General features: G+C 44.8%; 1 protein-coding gene across 2 annotated transcripts in view; it reads right to left on the bottom strand.

Moving 5' to 3' along the window:
* The window catches only part of SPON1 (spondin 1), a 744,565-nt gene that overhangs the window by 352,864 nt on the left and 375,354 nt on the right, over positions 1-16,347 (bottom strand). For both annotated transcript variants that reach the window (XM_073576349.1, XM_073576350.1), the window contains exon 6: positions 4,441-4,589. In XM_073576349.1, coding sequence (XP_073432450.1) covers positions 4,441-4,589 — 149 coding nt within the window. The remainder of the gene's footprint in view (positions 1-4,440; positions 4,590-16,347) is intronic.

The following is a 16,347-nucleotide window of genomic DNA, read 5'->3' as shown; positions in this document are numbered from 1 at the left end:
ATCTTTGTTTCATCAGTCCACAGGACCTTCTTCCAAAATGTAACTGGCTTGTCCAAATGTGCTTTTGCATACCTCAGGCGACTCTGTTTGTGGCGTGCTTGCAGAAACGGCTTCTTTCGCATCACTCTCCGATACAGCTTCTCCTTGTGCAAAGTGCGCTGTATTGTTGACCGATGCACAGTGACACCATCTGCAGCAAGATGATGCTGCAGGTCTTTGGAGTTGGTCTGTTGATTGTCCTTGACTGTTCTCACCATTCTTCTTCTCTGCCTTTCTGATATTTTTCTTGGCCTGCCACTTCTGGGCTTAACAAGAACTGTACCTGTGTTCTTCCATTTCCTTACTATGTTCCTCACAGTGGAAACTGACAGGTTAAATCTCTGAGACAACTTTTTGTATCCTTCCCCTGAAAAGCTATGTTGAATAATCTTTGTTTTCAGATCATTTGAGAGTTGTTTTGAGGAGCCCATAATGCCACTCTTCATAGGAGAATCAAATAGGAGAACTACTTGCAAGTGGCCACCTTAAATACCTTTTCTCATGATTTGATACACCTGGCTATGAAGAGCAAAGCTCAATGAGGTTACAAAACCAATTTAGTGCTTCAGGAAGTCAGTAAAAAGTAGTTAGGAGTGTTCAAATCAAGAAAATGATAAGGGTGCCCATACTTTTGCACCGGTGAAATTTTGTTTAAATGCAGATTGCACATTTTCTGTTAGTACAATAAACCTCATTTGAATCCAGAAATATAACTGAGTCCATCAGTTATTAGATATATGAAACTGAAATACCTGTTGCAAAAACCAAAATTGTTATAAAGAAAAAAGGTTAACATTAATAGGGGTGCCCAAACTTTTACATATGACTGTACTACTACAGGCAGGGCTGACACCAGTGGTGGTGGTACTGCTGCTTGCAACTCCCACATTCAAATTGGCAGATGCTGTGGTATGTTTTTTTTTGTCTTTTACATTACCCTGTTCATTACCAGTTTTTATCTTACAATTTTTATTACACTTATTAACTTCTATCACTGTACAGGTATGCAAAATAGGTTTTTGACACACACACAGCCAGAGAGATAGACAGTTGCAGTTAAGTGTCTGGATTTTTCAGTCTACCGGTATTTATTTTTTTAATTTTTCAAAAACCCATTTACTCCACACTTCCTAAAACTGAACAAGAAACACAAGGTACAGGCCTAGTTTTGGTGTGGCATGCACTGATGTTAAATTCAATTACTAAACCAGGTGTGCAAAAATCAGTGGCTTGTTACACGCATACTTTGAGAGGTAAGCAGATAAATGTCTTGAATTTTATCGATATGATTTTGTCATAATATAATACAGCAGCTGCCAATTACTCTACTTTACTGTGTGATCAATCACTGCCACTGCTCTTTCCTCTCTCTCACACTATCAATTTGATCTCTATATTATTTTCATACTACTGCACTAATTTTGTTGACTACTGCAATTGTATAGGATACACTATCTGTAGAAATTGTCCACTGATTTATGGCTTTCTCTCCCTATCTATACGTACTACTACTCTGACATCCTCTCACTATCCAGATTCACCCTAAAATGGTTTCTACTGTACATTCTTTACATTGGCTTACAGGATTTAATAGTGCCTCCTAATTGACTTTGCTTCACCAAGTCATGTAATAGTTGCAAGGACTAATGGGGTAGCTTGCATGGTCCGAGATCATTTGAATCTTCTCTGGCTAATGTAATGTTCTGCACTCTGTAAAAACATAGCACATCTGTTGGCCAATTCATGAAAATCGTATAGAATAGTAATTTGGTCAGATTTGCTGGGTCAATCACATTTTCCAAAATTTGCCTCGATTTTGATTTGCATCAAATCGTTTAATTGGTCTCTAGTATTTACCCTTCCTCGTCACACCTATTTACCAATGTTCTTATATCTAACATGGAAAATACATATGAACAATAATCAAATTCAGACAAGCATGTTAGTAACCAGAAGAATTTGAGTGGTGCGGACTCTTATATCAGGCTTTATATGGCCTGTGAAGTTAGGTTGGGAAACCCTGATTTATATACGGGATTTTTTTGTTTTCTAATTCATCAAAATAGCAAGAGAGTACTTTCTACCGGCCTGGGGCTGCAATTTTCATTTAAAGAAAGAATGGGCAATCTCAGGCAAGTGAATTTTATAAACATCATCTATTAAGAAAACTAGCCTTAAAGGTATATAATGTTTCCCTAAAAATTCTGACTTTCGGCAAAAGTTGAGTCTGAACTTCTAGGCTGTGGGATACTGGAATGCAAAGTGGGATCCCACAACCCTCCATGGCTCTCCTCACTGTGAAAATGAGAACTCTTTTGTTATCCTGTGCAAATTGCCTCTTCAGAAAGTAAGAGGACTTTTACTCTACAGCGCCACCTATTGGTAGTAGCGATCCTACAAGTCACAATCAACCCTTTAACGAGTCTTGTAGTATGACTTAGGATACAAGCCAAATCAGAATCTCAATTTGCAGACACGGTGTTTCGAGCTGTTGGCTCTCGTCAGTGCAAAGTATGAGATCTGATTTGGCAAGGTGAGAGGCTCTGGACTAGGGTCTAAGAAGTAAGGTTTCTCCTTGCGGAGAGTGACATGCCAGCTGTGGCTTGTCAAGGTAAGGAGACTTATTCGCCGTGCAATGCTCCTCTGGGAAAATAATATGCAAATTGCCTCTTCAGAAAGAAAGAGGACTTTTACTCTACAGCGCCACCTATTGGTAGTAGCGATCCTACAAGTCACAATCAACCCTTTAACGAGTCTTGTAGTATGACTTAGGATACAAGCCAAATCAGAATCTCAATTTGCAGACACGGTGTTTCGAGCTGTTGGCTCTCGTCAGTGCAAAGTATGAGATCTGATTTGGCAAGGTGAGAGGCTCTGGACTAGGGTCTAAGAAGTAAGGTTTCTCCTTGCGGAGAGTGACATGCCAGCTGTGGCTTGTCAAGGTAAGGAGACTTATTCGCCGTGCAATGCTCCTCTGGGAAAATAATATGCAAATTGCCTCTTCAGAAAGAAAGAGGACTTTTACTCTACAGCGCCACCTATTGGTAGTAGCGATCCTACAAGTCACAATCAACCCTTTAACGAGTCTTGTAGTATGACTTAGGATACAAGCCAAATCAGAATCTCAATTTGCAGACACGGTGTTTCGAGCTGTTGGCTCTCGTCAGTGCAAAGTATGAGAACTCACTTTTTGCAGTAATCTATAGCTGCCATGTGATTTACTGAGCTGTTTCCAATAGGTAATATTAGATAGGAAATGAATGTTGAGCACCCTATCAATAGACTGTATTAGAAATTATAACAAAAATCCACAGGGATATTTGAGAAGACCTATAAGACACACTCAACAATTTAATACCTCTTAGTAGTAGTATTGAAACTCAGCACTAAAAAGGATATGTTCCAAAACAAGGTGAATTTATTTACAGCCCGTGAATCAACAGCTAGTGCATAACGTTTCAGTCCACATGAACCTTCATCAGTCAAATGCTGGTGGTAAGAAGTATGTCTATGTTGGGGTACAGTCAGGAAAGAAGTGCTTCCTGACTGTGACTTTTCGCCACCATACCTTATCGCGGATGTACCTCTTATCGCCTTCAACCGGCTTAATTGTCCTACACTTGAACAACACAGCAGCATGTGTCTGACGAAGGTCCATGCAGACCAAAACGTTATCCACTAGCTGTTGATCCACGGATTGTAAATATAGTCACCTTGTTTTGCAACATATCCTTTTGAGTACTGAGTTACGGTACATTACTACTACTGGTACGGATTGGAACCCTACTTAAGGGGGTTTTACACATAGCGATATCGCTAGCAATATCGCTAAAGCGTCACCGATTTTGTGATGCAGCAGCGATATTTCTAGCGATATTGCTATGTGTGATACTTACCTCCGACCGGCTCCCCCGCAGTCTGTCGCTGATCGCGCGAGATCGGCCGGGTCCATTTCTCGTCGGGTGCTTCCTGGTGGGCTTCCTGTGGCGCTGACGAGCGATGCGTGGACGCGGACGGAGGATGTCATGGTCGCCGCGTCTGAAAGGTAAGTAACGACCGCTGCTGCATCGCTGCGTCGCTAGTGAAATCTGCCTGTTTGGCAGCTCACTAGCGACCATTTAGCGATGCACCAGTGATCCTGATCGGGTCATATCGTGGTCAGGATCGCTGGTGCATCGCTAAATGTAAAGGGGCCTTTAGGCATCTCATCTGGATGGATGGATGGATAGATAGACAGAGTGCCGTTTATGATTTTCCACATGTCCTACTCAGACTTATAAGGAAGTATGACTAATACCTGAAATGAGGAAACAAACTTTAAACACAGTTAAATCTTCCTACCTTCCTATCATAGTTAGATCTTCCAATGATATGCAGTTCATTCAACAGTGATGTGCTTACCTTTTGCCGTATTTCTTCTTCCATTTTGACTGGCGAACCCAACTCTGCCACTTGTTTTACTCCTTCACTAGCATATCCTCCAAATTCCCAGAGAACATATTCCTTAGAATGTGACCCACCAATAATTGCAGACCAGTGATTGGCTCTTCCTGTAGAGAATAAACAAGAACACATACTAGTTGCAACTCAATTAATGGGTAAGATTGAAGAAACAGAGCAGAGAAGAATTCATTAGAATGAAAAATCAAATACCATCAGTAAAAAAAGGTAAACATCTATTTGAGCGGTTTTCCACTAATAATATTCTTGACCTATCCTTAGGATTGATCATCAATATTAGATCAGTAGAGGTTCCACACTGGACATGTCTACTAGCTAGATTTTACCAGGTCTTCACTGATGAAATAATATATGAAGTGGCACAGTGCAGCTCTGTCACACTATTTAGTGCTCATTGTCTGACACTGCAGATATGCCCTGGCGTGAATATACGAGCGTTAGTCTACGGTTGAAAAAAAAATTCTGCTGACTAAAGAATTTTTGATGATTTTACCCAAATGAAAGGTGCTGGATTCCAGATATGAATTTAAAAAATATGCAATAGGTCATTTTTTTTCATAAATGAGAAATGTTTGATTAAAGGTTTTAAAGTCTAACATCAAGGGTAGTAAGAAATTCTGAAGAAGCGACAACACATAATATTTTTGGAAAGGCAGAAAAAAATTCATTGTCCAGGACTTCTTAAAAATAATGCTTAATAGGTACGAATTAAATGTCAAATGGATATCATGAGAAACAAAGAGGGTGTCCACCACTAGGAAAGGGGGGGTGCTACAGGCAAACACATTTCAGAAAGAATTCCTTAATAACTGCCACATTATTTTTAGGAAGTTCTGGACGCTGGATTTTTTCTGCCTTTCCTGCAGCACTGCAGGTCTCTGCATTGGACTTCTAAGATGGGTGAGCTGACTTTTTCTTATAAATGTAATATTTTAGTTTTATGCAAAAAACAAGTCTATTGTCTAAAAAAGAACGTAATAGCTGTGTAAAGTTTATCGTGGTCACTCAGTTTATCCCCAAAATATGCATGATAAGCTTTACACACAAAGTCACACATATATATATATATATATATATATATATACACTCACTGGCCACTTTATTAGGTACACCTGTCCAACTGTGTGTTAAGACTTAATTTCTAATCAGCCAATCACATGGCGGCAACTCAGTGCATTTAGGCATGTAGACATGGTCAAGACAATCTCCTGCAGTTCAAACCGAGCATCAGTATGGGGAAGAAAGGTGATTTGAGTGCCTTTGAACGTGGCATGATTGTTGGTGCCAGAAGGGCTGGTCTGAGAATTTCAGAAACTGCTGATCTACTGGGATTTTCACGCACAACCATCTCTAGGGTTTACAGAGAATGGTCCGAAAAAGAAAAAAAAAAAACAGTGAGCGGCAGTTCTGTGGCCGGAAATGCCATGTTGATGCCAGAGGTCAGAGGAGAATGGGCAGACTGGTTCGAGCTGATAGAAAGGCAACAGTGACTCAAATTGCCACCCGTTACAACCAAGGTAGGCAGAAGAGCATCTCTGAACGCACAGTGCGTCGAACTTTGAGGCAGATGGGCTACAGCAGCAGAAGACCACACTGGGTACCACTCCTCTCAGCTAAGAACAGGAAACTGAGGCTACAATTTGCACAAGCTCATCGAAATTGGACAGTAGAAGATTGGAAAAACGTTGCCTGGTCTGATGAGTCTCGATTTCTGCTGCGACATTCGGATGGTAGGGTCAGAATTTGGCGTAAACAACATGAAAGCATGGATCCATCCTGCCTTGTATCAACGGTTCAGGCTGGTGGTGGTGGTGTCATGGTGTGGGGAATTTTTTCTTGGCACTCTTTGGGCCCCTTGGTACCAATTGAGCATCGTTGCAACGCCACAGCCTACCTGAGTATTGTTGCTGACCATGTCCATCCCTTTATGACCACAATGTACCCAACATCTGATGGCTACTTTCAGCAGGATAATGCGCCATGTCATAAAGCTCGAATCATCTCAGATTGGTTTCTTGAACATGACAATGAGTTTACTGTACTCAAATGGCCTCCTCAGTCACCAGATCTCAATCCAATAGAGCATCTTTGGGATGTGGTGGCAACGTTTTTCCAATCTTCTACTGTCCAATTTCGATGAGCTTGTGCAAATTGTAGCCTCAGTTTCCTGTTCTTAGCTGAGAGGAGTGGTACCCGGTGTGGTCTTCTGCTGCTGTAGCCCATCTGCCTCAAAGTTTGACGCACTGTGCATTCAGAGATGCTCTTCTGCCTACCTTGGTTGTAACGGGTGGCAATTTGAGTCACTGTTGCCTTTCTATCAGCTCGAACCAGTCTGCCCATTCTCCTCTGACCTCTGGCATCAACAAGGCATTTCCGGCCACAGAACTGCCGCTCACTGGATTTTTTTTCTTTTTCGGACCATTCTCTGTAAACCCTAGAGATGGTTGTGCGTGAAAATCCCAGTAGATCAGCAGTTTCTGAAATACTCAGACCAGCCCTTCTGGCACCAACAATCATGCCACGTTCAAAGGCACTCAAATCACCTTTCTTCCCCATACTGATGCTCGGTTTGAACTGCAGGAGATTGTCTTGACCATGTCTACATGCCTAAATGCACTGAGTTGCCGCCATGTGATTGGCTGATTAGAAATTAAGTCTTAACACACAGTTGGACAGGTGTACCTAATAAAGTGGCCAGTGAGTGTATATATATATACACACGGTATATTTGTCCTTTGTTTAAGTGTTTTTGTGGAATACATCATCCAACTCTCTGTTCGAGAGTTGGATGATGTATTCCACAAAAACCTTTTTAATAGAGCTAAATTTGTTGTGACTTGTAAGCCTCTGGAACAACGGAATGCTGCTGTCGGTTTTCACGCTGCTTACATAGCTCTACAATTAGAATGAAAGGCAGTTTTTAGCTGCTTATTAAGAAGTCTTCCTATTAGTTATACTAATTACATATTCAGCGTTTCTTTTTGCATATTCTGCATATCGAAATTATATAATTATAATTATGTATAATGATACGTTATTACTGTAACAGTTTCTTAGTAAATAGCATTATGTGTAAAAAAACAGACGTAACTTGAGGAAATGGATGTCATTTTTGGATTCAGCATATCAAAGTTCACGAAACTCATATGTTATTTTGTATCAGCAAAATTGATGTAGAGCAGGGTTATATACAACCAATGTTGAAGCTGGTAACAGCTGACCGTGATGCTATGTAAAATGTACATGCAAAAATTTAGCTATTTTTTCTTCATTGCCCAATGGCAAATTCTGTGACACACCCGTGGTGTCATTTGTAAATGCAAAATTTGGAGCTAAAATAACATTTTTTAGGGAAAACTGTTTTTATTTTAATTTCATGGCTCAATGTTATAAACTTCTGTGAAGCATCTGGGGGTTCAAGATGCTCACCACGTATCTAAGTACATTCCTTGAGGGGTTTAGCTTTCAAAATTGGGTCACTTGTGGGTGATTTTCATTGTTTAGGCTCTCCACATGCGACATGGCATCCGCCAATTGTTCCAGCAAATTTTGCATTCAAAAAGTTAAATGGCGCTCCTTCCCTTCCGAGCTCTGCCGTGCGCCCAAACAGTGGTTTCTCCCTCATATGGGGTATCGGCATGTTCAGGAGAAATTACACAACAAATTTTGAATCCATTTTTTTTCCTGTTACCCTTGTCAAAATAAAACAATTTGGATCTGAAGTCATTTTTTTGAAAAAAAAAGTTAAACGTAATTTTTTTTTAATTCCTTTGAAGCACCTAAAGGGTTAAAAAACTTCTTGAATGTTGTTTTGAGCACCTTGAAAGGTGCAGTTTTTAGAATGATGCTACTTTTGGGTATCTTCTGGGTATCTTCTATCATATAGACCCCTCAAAGTGACTTAAAATGTGATCTGGTCCCTAAAAAAAATTGTATGTAAATTTTGCTTTAAAAATGAAAAATTGCGGGTCAAATTTTAACTCATAACTTCTTAACAAAATTGTGCTGATGTAAAGTAGACATGTGAGAAATGTTAATACTAACTACAGTATCTTGTGTGACATAACTCTGTAATTTAAGAACATGAAAATTCAGTTGGAAAATTGCAAAATTTTAGCCAAATTTCCATTTATTCACAAATAAATACAAGTCATACCGAAGAAATTTTACCATTATCATGAAGTGCAATATGTTACACAAAAAAGAATAACCGGGATCCGTTGACGCGTTCCAGAGTTATTACCTCATAAATTGACAGTGGTCAGAATTTTAAAAATTGGCCTGGTCAATAACGTGCAGACCACCTTTTTTAAGTCAGGTAAAAAAAATAAAAAAAAAATACAAAAATTACAAAAATACCCCCTAAAAAAGTTTAATTATGCCTCCCTTGCTTCTTGCTAGTTTTAGTTTTGTAAATCCTAGGTTGTTTTATGTCAGTTCCATAAAAAAATATTGTTGAAGGTCAGCTCACTTAGCTGTTCCTTGAGGTAAGCACGGGCACACGTGGGTTTAAAGTCTCTGGGTGGTTTATTGCATCATAAACAAAAACCCAAAATGGTAACCAAAAAAACAGCCTTTCTGGCTCAAAAAAAATAAACAGGGGCGTGGCCTAGGACCCTGGCTATGTAGGCAGCAGGAGTCCAGAGCTCCCGGTCTGATATCCTCAAAGCGACCCACAAAGCGACTGGAGGTACAGTATACTTAAAGAATTTTATTCGGTTCAGAAGAGATCCCTGAACACCCTAGATCATTTTGATTCTACTTTCAAGCTCCTTGGTCCAGGAAAAGTGAAATTTCAACTTTCCAGAAGCCGATGGTGAGAGCAGTGAGGAACCGGCGGAAGGATACCGCTCTGTGCCATTGTCTTTCCTGAGGAGAAAATTTCATACTAAATGCAGCGATGACAAAAAGATACCTAAATTCATCATTCCCTGCTTTGGGGTACTCGTTCGTTTTTATTGTTTAAACAGAGGCACAATGAAGTTCTGGACTTTTAATCATTGCGGGCCTGCAGACTGACAGAGCAGGGCTGAGGAGTGGAGTGATACCACTCTCCACCGTGAGCTCCTTTGAAAAGAGGATCCGAGGACAAGTGCGGGCTTCCTTCTCAGAAAGGACCACTGGGTCTGGCCTTCCTAATCTTAAGGTACCCACTGCCACCCGTTACTCCAGGGCACACCCGGTTCCTGGTCCCCTGGAGTCGGTGTCCAGACAGCACGTCGTCCGGGTCTTCTTCCGCGGCACATGAAAATAGTCCCGATGGATGCATAAGATTATGCGGTAGTGGGAATAACTTTGGAGCAGCGGTTTACATCGCTGGGGGACTACCTATCCCTATCCCCTAATCTGAGACACATCAACAGCCCTGCCTTTTGACCCCGGCCGGGGGACCTGTGGTGCGACGGAGCGGTGTTGAGTGGCGGAGTAATACTGCTCGCCACTAGTGCGCACCCTCAGGATAAAGTTTTCATACAGTGTGCACGTTCCTCTCCCTGTGAAGACCGACGGGACTGACTCTATGGACCTCGGGACACCCCTGGCTACCCACTAAACCAACGCACACCCGGTTTCTAACCCATTAGACCCGGTGTGCAGGTGCAGGGCCGCACCTATAATGAGGCAACATGAGCTTGTTGCCTCAGGCGGCGCCACCTGCTAGGCGGCAGTGGGAGCATTCAGTGCAGGAGACCCGATACACAAAGTCCTGAGCATTGCTCCAGTGAAGAGCTCAGTGCCGCCTCCAGCACTGGCTCCTCCTCTCTCTTCTTTCCCCCACACTCTCTGTCTGATCAGGACATCGGCAGTGAGGGACAAAGCAGGGGAGCTCGGAACCAGAAAAGGCCAGAAATCACCTCAGTTTGTGACAATTACAGTGGCCAGTAGGTGGCAGTGTCACAAATTGATGCTGCCCTGTCCTGGCTCCAGATGATGACTGCTCCCTCCACTGCAGGAAGGACCCCCAACACCCACGATTCCTGAGAATAGCTGCTGCCCCTGCTTGCTGATGCCTCTGTACACTGTTCCCTCCATAACTCCTTCCTCTGCAGCTGCCATCCTGAGATCACAGGAGGCAGTTGGACCGAGAGGAGGGGGAGATCCTGTCTACAAAGATTCAGAGGAGGCAGCAGCTCCCTGCATACTCCTGTGATGGGGCCGATATGGAGCACTAACTTCTGTTAAGGCTGTTCTTCATCACACTGGAGTATATGGAATGTAATGTATAGTGCATGTAATAGTGTGTATAGTGTGTGCTTTCCTGTGTGTGAATGGATGCATAGGTTTTTTGTGTGTGTATTTGTAGTATGTGTAGTGTACAGTATGTGTTTCTCTGTAGTGAATGAGCATATATGGATATACTGCCTGTGATTCTTGAGTATGATCAGGCCTGAACCCACAATTGTCTCTGCTTGGCAGGATCCCACATAACAAATAACAATTCCTTACATATATCTAGCACAGTGTAACCTGTGAACCCCCTGGAGTATCCGGACTCCTATTCAGTCATGTGCTGGAGTGCAGGTGTGGCGCCCCCAGGAATATGGTCACCACACTGGCATTGCCTTCCTCCAGGGAGGGTGATGTCAGGCTTGGAAGCAATGGAGGGTCTCTCTGACAGTTAACCATGTCATGCAACACAGTTCCCACTCCAGGCCAGCAGAGGGAGCTCTGAACCAGAATTGGGGGAGGAGTACTCTCTGAGGGCCAGGAGGGGAAATTAGTTAGTTAGTGTGAGGAGGGCGAAGTGTGTGGACGTGAGGAGAAGAGCTGGAAGATTGAGCAGAGAGTTGAGGCTCATTCCCAGCTAGAGCGCATGATCTGGAGTCTGGTCTCTATGGTTGTATGGATACTGAAGGTCCTGCAAGAGAAACCAGAGGAATAGGAAGCTGTAAATGCTCTATTCCCAACTAAGACTCGGAGGCACAACAGCGAAGGGTGAGCCAAGAGAGATAGAAGGCTACCGCTGTCTGCCAAACGAGGTAGATCCAAAAGGGAAGAAGGAGGAACGTCAGTGTAACACTGTACTGCATGTACCTCAAGTAAGCGCTAGAGAGGAGACTACACAACCCATCTGACAGAGAGATTCCTAAGTTGCTTCCAGGCTAATCATCTCCTGTGCCATCTGTAATCTGGACCCTGGACTGCACTTACAAGTAAGGGTAAAGAAACTACATTCCACTGTGTCCTTGCCCTCTTCCTACAACTTCTTCAGCACTGAAACATCTGTGTGCCAGACACTGCACCCTCTTCCCCAACACCTATCTACACTGCCCTGGGACCAACAGCCTTGTCTGTGGAGGGCTACAACATCTCTGCTGCACCACACCATCTGTCCCAGAGGATCTGTCTGCAGCGTCGGCTTAACACCTTCATTGCCGAACACCACAGGTGGCGTCACGAATCACTCATAAATTTTATTCCATCACTCAAACCCCCTTTTACATGGGCACCCAGGGCCACGGACCGGGTCACCGCTGCTGTGACATTCCCCTCTGAAGGACTGGCCCGGTACCGAGTACCCCACAGCCCTGGGAGGGCGACCCATTTTGGTGTCACGAACAGGATTATGGAGCCTGGTATCCCCGGGTCCTGTGTGCCAGAGACTGTTTTGTGTACTGTGGACTGTTGGCGCCATTGCTGTCATTATCCCGCTGCTTGGCACGCGCGGGAACCCAAAGAGGCGGGCCGTCATGGGCAGAGCCTGCCAAAGAGCGCAAGGAAGTGAAGTGCCGAGCGGGAAGAGAGGACAGAGCGCGAGAGGGGGAGGAGCTGAGGCCTACAGCCGGTAAGCCGCTCAGCCCCGGGGCCTGGCAACTGTTAACTAAGGGGGAAGGAGAATGTCTTAGGCAAGCGCCGATGCAGCGGCGGATGCCCTCGCCAGCCCCTCAGCGCCGCAAGATGCAGTGCCCAACTCGGCTGCGGCTCCAATAGCACCCACCGCAGCGGTCCCCATAATACCGCTGTCTATGCCTTACATACTGGGAGCAGCCTGGCTACCGCAGTTTTCAGGGGAGTCACATACCCTGAGTGAATTTAAAGAGAGACTGTGCAGTTTGTTTGAGCTGTATCCTCTATCTGAAAGCCAGAAGGTGAACATCCTGATTGGGCATCTAACAGGTGCAGCACAGAGAGAAGTAAAAGCCTGGCAGGACACTGACAAAGAGACTGTTAAAAAGATTTTGGCCAAGCTAGGAAGCATCTTTGACACCAGCACTGCAGCTGAAATCAAGATGAGGATCTTTGGATGTAAACAGAAAGCGCAGGACAGTATATGGGACTATGCTCTTAACCTGCAGGAGGCGCTTCGAGCCGTCAAGCAGATTGACCCTGACAGTGTGAAAGATGGAGACGGACTGTTAAAGGAGCAATTCATTGAGGGACGCCTATCCAGTAACCACAGAGCCAGCTGCGCATCATAGCCCTACAGAACCCTGATCTAGACTCTGCTGATTTCAAGGACAGGGCTATCCGGGTGCTGCAGGAACCAACTGTCAGCCGTCCAGCGCTCCCTAGGCACTAAGCGATCACCTACCACCAGGAAGCAACATCTTTCCCTTCCATCCCTGTGGAGGCTGATGCACAGACTCTGGACAAAGATCCCTCTGCAGAACTGCATCTTCAGGTCCAGGAGTTGACCAAGGGTATGGCTGCACTTGCTAAAACCGTGCAGTCCTTGCAGGTGTCATCAAAGGAGAAGATCCAGCTGGCCTCCAGTCCAGAGGATGCCCCGTGGCTAAAGAAGAAGAGGATCCCGCCACTCCGAAGAAGGAACAACGATCGCTATGACCAGGACGGACATCCCATCTGTCGTCACTGCCACAAGGCAGGCCACATTGCAAGATTCTGACATTTAAACGAGCAACCCTTGGGGCAGAGGGCCAACCCCCAGGAGTAGGACCACAAGGCCCAAAGAACTGGCGAGTCAAGTATCTTGGAGGGAGACCAATCCTTCCAGTGGTGATTGACGGCATCCCCATGAACGCTTTGCTGGACACTGGCTCCCAGGTGACCACTATGCCCGATATCCTCTACAAGCGGTTTTGGGCTGACTCTGAACTTACCCGTGGCCCAAGTGATGAACTCACAGTGGTTGCCAGTAATGGTCAGTCTTTACCGCAAGTGGGATGTAAAGAAATTACTGTTAAAGTGGGTAGAGTAGAGTTAAAATCTCAAGGTCTGATAGTTGTGGATATTGATCGACGAGAATGTAATCCCATGATGACTCTTGTACAAATGTAATTGAAAATTGTCTTTCTGAGGTTATTGTCTTGTTGCAACAGGTGGCTAAGGCCTCTTTCACATTTCAGTTTTTTGTGTCAGTTACAATCCGCCAAAAAGGCAGAGAAGCGGATCCGTTATTAACTGATGTGAACAGATGCCACAGGATCCGTTTTTTGACGGATCCGCAAAATGAGGAAATTTAAAGGAACCGCTGGCCGGGAAGGGGGGGGGAGAGAGAGAGAGATTTTTTTTTTGTCCGGCACCCAGACAGAATTTCGGGTTAAATCAGTGTCTGGAGGATCCGCCGACCAAAAAAACGTTGCAAGCTCCGTTTGGAAATCTTTGAGGATGTTAACGGACAGCAACATTATGGCGGATCCTCACAAAAATGGATGCAACGGACGGCAATCCGTCAAAATCCGCCAATAATGGAAGTCAATAGGGAAAAAAATGGATCCGCAAAAAAAAATTGCGGATCCGTTTTTTTCAAAACCTGGCGGATTTTGACTCATTGTAAAAAACGGAAGTGTGAAAGAGGCCTAAGACTGCTGGTTCCAGTGAACAATGAGTCCTGCAGAAGGAGATCAAGGCCCTAATGCAAAGACAGCAGGTAGAACTCTCTTGCGGAGAAATTGGCAGCGTCAGAGTGAGTAATTCTTTCCCAATTGCAATACCCCTCAGATGTGAAATGTTGATTTGGTGTCGGGCAGCCATAGGCCTCAGAGGAAAAGATTACCAGGCATTGGTAGAACCAGTGTACTCTGACAGCCGGCCCACTGTCCTGACAGCCAGAGGGGTAGTTGATGTACGTAAAGGGAGAGAACCAGTACGCCTTTTGGATTGTGGGGAGGAGGAGGCCACAATACCTCGGTATGCCACAGTTGCTAAGCTGCTCACTGTCAGTAATAATGCAATGCAGGCAGCAGAGCCCTTGGTCTCATCCGACCAGGTGGAGGACAATGGCTCTGTGGAGTGGTGTCAGCAACTGCAGGTGGGAACTGACTCCACCCCTTCATACCAAAAGAATGGGGTTTACAGAGTGACCCAGGATTATGAGCGGGTATTCAGTAAACACCCTCTAGATTTTGGGAAGGCAAAAGGGGTTCAACATCATATCCCCACTGGAGATCATCCACCCATAAAAGAAAGGTACCAGCCTATACCCCCAACACAATACCAATCTGCCAAAGGTATGTTGACAGAGATGAAGGAAGCAGGGGTTATCAGAGACAGTTGTAGCCCCTGGGCAGCTCCAATAGTTTTTGTAAAGAAAAAGGATGGTACCATGAGAATGTGTGTTGATTACAGGAAAATTAACAGTATTACACATAAGGATGCCAACCCATTAACCAGAATTGAGGAATCATTAGCTGCACTTAAAACTGCTAACTATTTTTCCACCTTAGATCTCACCAGTGGGTATTGGTAGGTTCCCGTGGCAGAGGCAGACAAGGAGAAAACAGCATTTACCACCCCAATGGGTCTCTGTGAGTTCAACAACATGCCGATCGGGCTCTGCACCGTCCCAGGAACATTCCAACGGCTGATGGAGTGCTGCCTGGGACACAAGAACTTCGAGACGGTTCTGTTGTACCTTGATGATGTCATTGTTTTCTCCAAGACTTATGAAGACCATCTGGAGCACCTGGCTGAGGTGTTTGAAGCCCTGTCCAACTTTGGCCTGAAGGTGAAGCCTTCCAAATGCCACCTCCTGAAGCCCAAGGTTCAGTACCTCGGTCATGTAGTAAGTGCAGAAGGTGTGGCACCGGATCCTGACAAAGTCACAGTCATCCGGGACAGGCAGAAGCCCAGCAACCTCCATGAAGTACGTCAATTCCTCGGGCTGGTAGGCTACTACCGAAGGTTCATCAAAGGCTTCACTGAGATAGACACCCCTATGCAAAATCTTCTGGTGGGTTAGCCCAAGAAGGCCAGAAAGCAGAGTCCTATATTCGACTTGAATGAGGAGCTGGAGAGGTCCTTCACTCGACTGAAGATGGCTCTCACAGGAGATGAAGTTCTGGCCTACCCAGATTATGACCAACCCTTTGTGTTGTATATGGATGCCAGCAACGTCGGACAGGGAGCAGTACAGTCACAGGTACAGAATGGCAAAGAAAGAGTGATCTCCTACGCCAGCAGGAAGCTGCGTCCCACTGAAAGGAACCCTGACAACTACAGTTCCTTCAAGCTGGAGTTCCTTGCCGTAGTCTGGGCTGTGACTGAACGATTCAATCATTACCTAGCTTCAGCCAAGTTTACCATCTTCACGGACAACAACCCGTTGACTCACTTGGAAACTGCAAAACTAGGTGCACTGGAGCAGCGGTGGATGGCTCGGCTGTCTAACTATGAATTCACCATCAAGTACCGAGCAGGGCACAAGAATGCCAATGCTAATGCGCTGTCCAGGATGCCTAATCTGCCAGATGCAGGAGAAGACCATGAGGCACTTGAAGAAATCGAGTTACCTGCCTTCCAACGGCCAACTGCGGCCCAACGTGCCCAAGGAGTGAGAAATAGACGGTCTGGCTTGAAAGAGGCCACCCTAAATCCATTGCCTCATCATGACTGGGCAGAAAAGCAGGATACCGACCCCGCAGTCCGCCTGGTGAAGGAGCTACTGTT

Source organism: Dendrobates tinctorius, unplaced genomic scaffold (assembly GCF_039654945.1).
Source record: "Dendrobates tinctorius isolate UK_male_01 unplaced genomic scaffold, ASM3965494v1 ptg000048l, whole genome shotgun sequence".
NCBI classification, from domain to species: domain Eukaryota; kingdom Metazoa; phylum Chordata; class Amphibia; order Anura; family Dendrobatidae; genus Dendrobates; species Dendrobates tinctorius.
The sequence above is the reverse complement of the archived record's forward strand: the minus strand, read 5'-3'. Positions and strand labels throughout refer to the sequence as shown.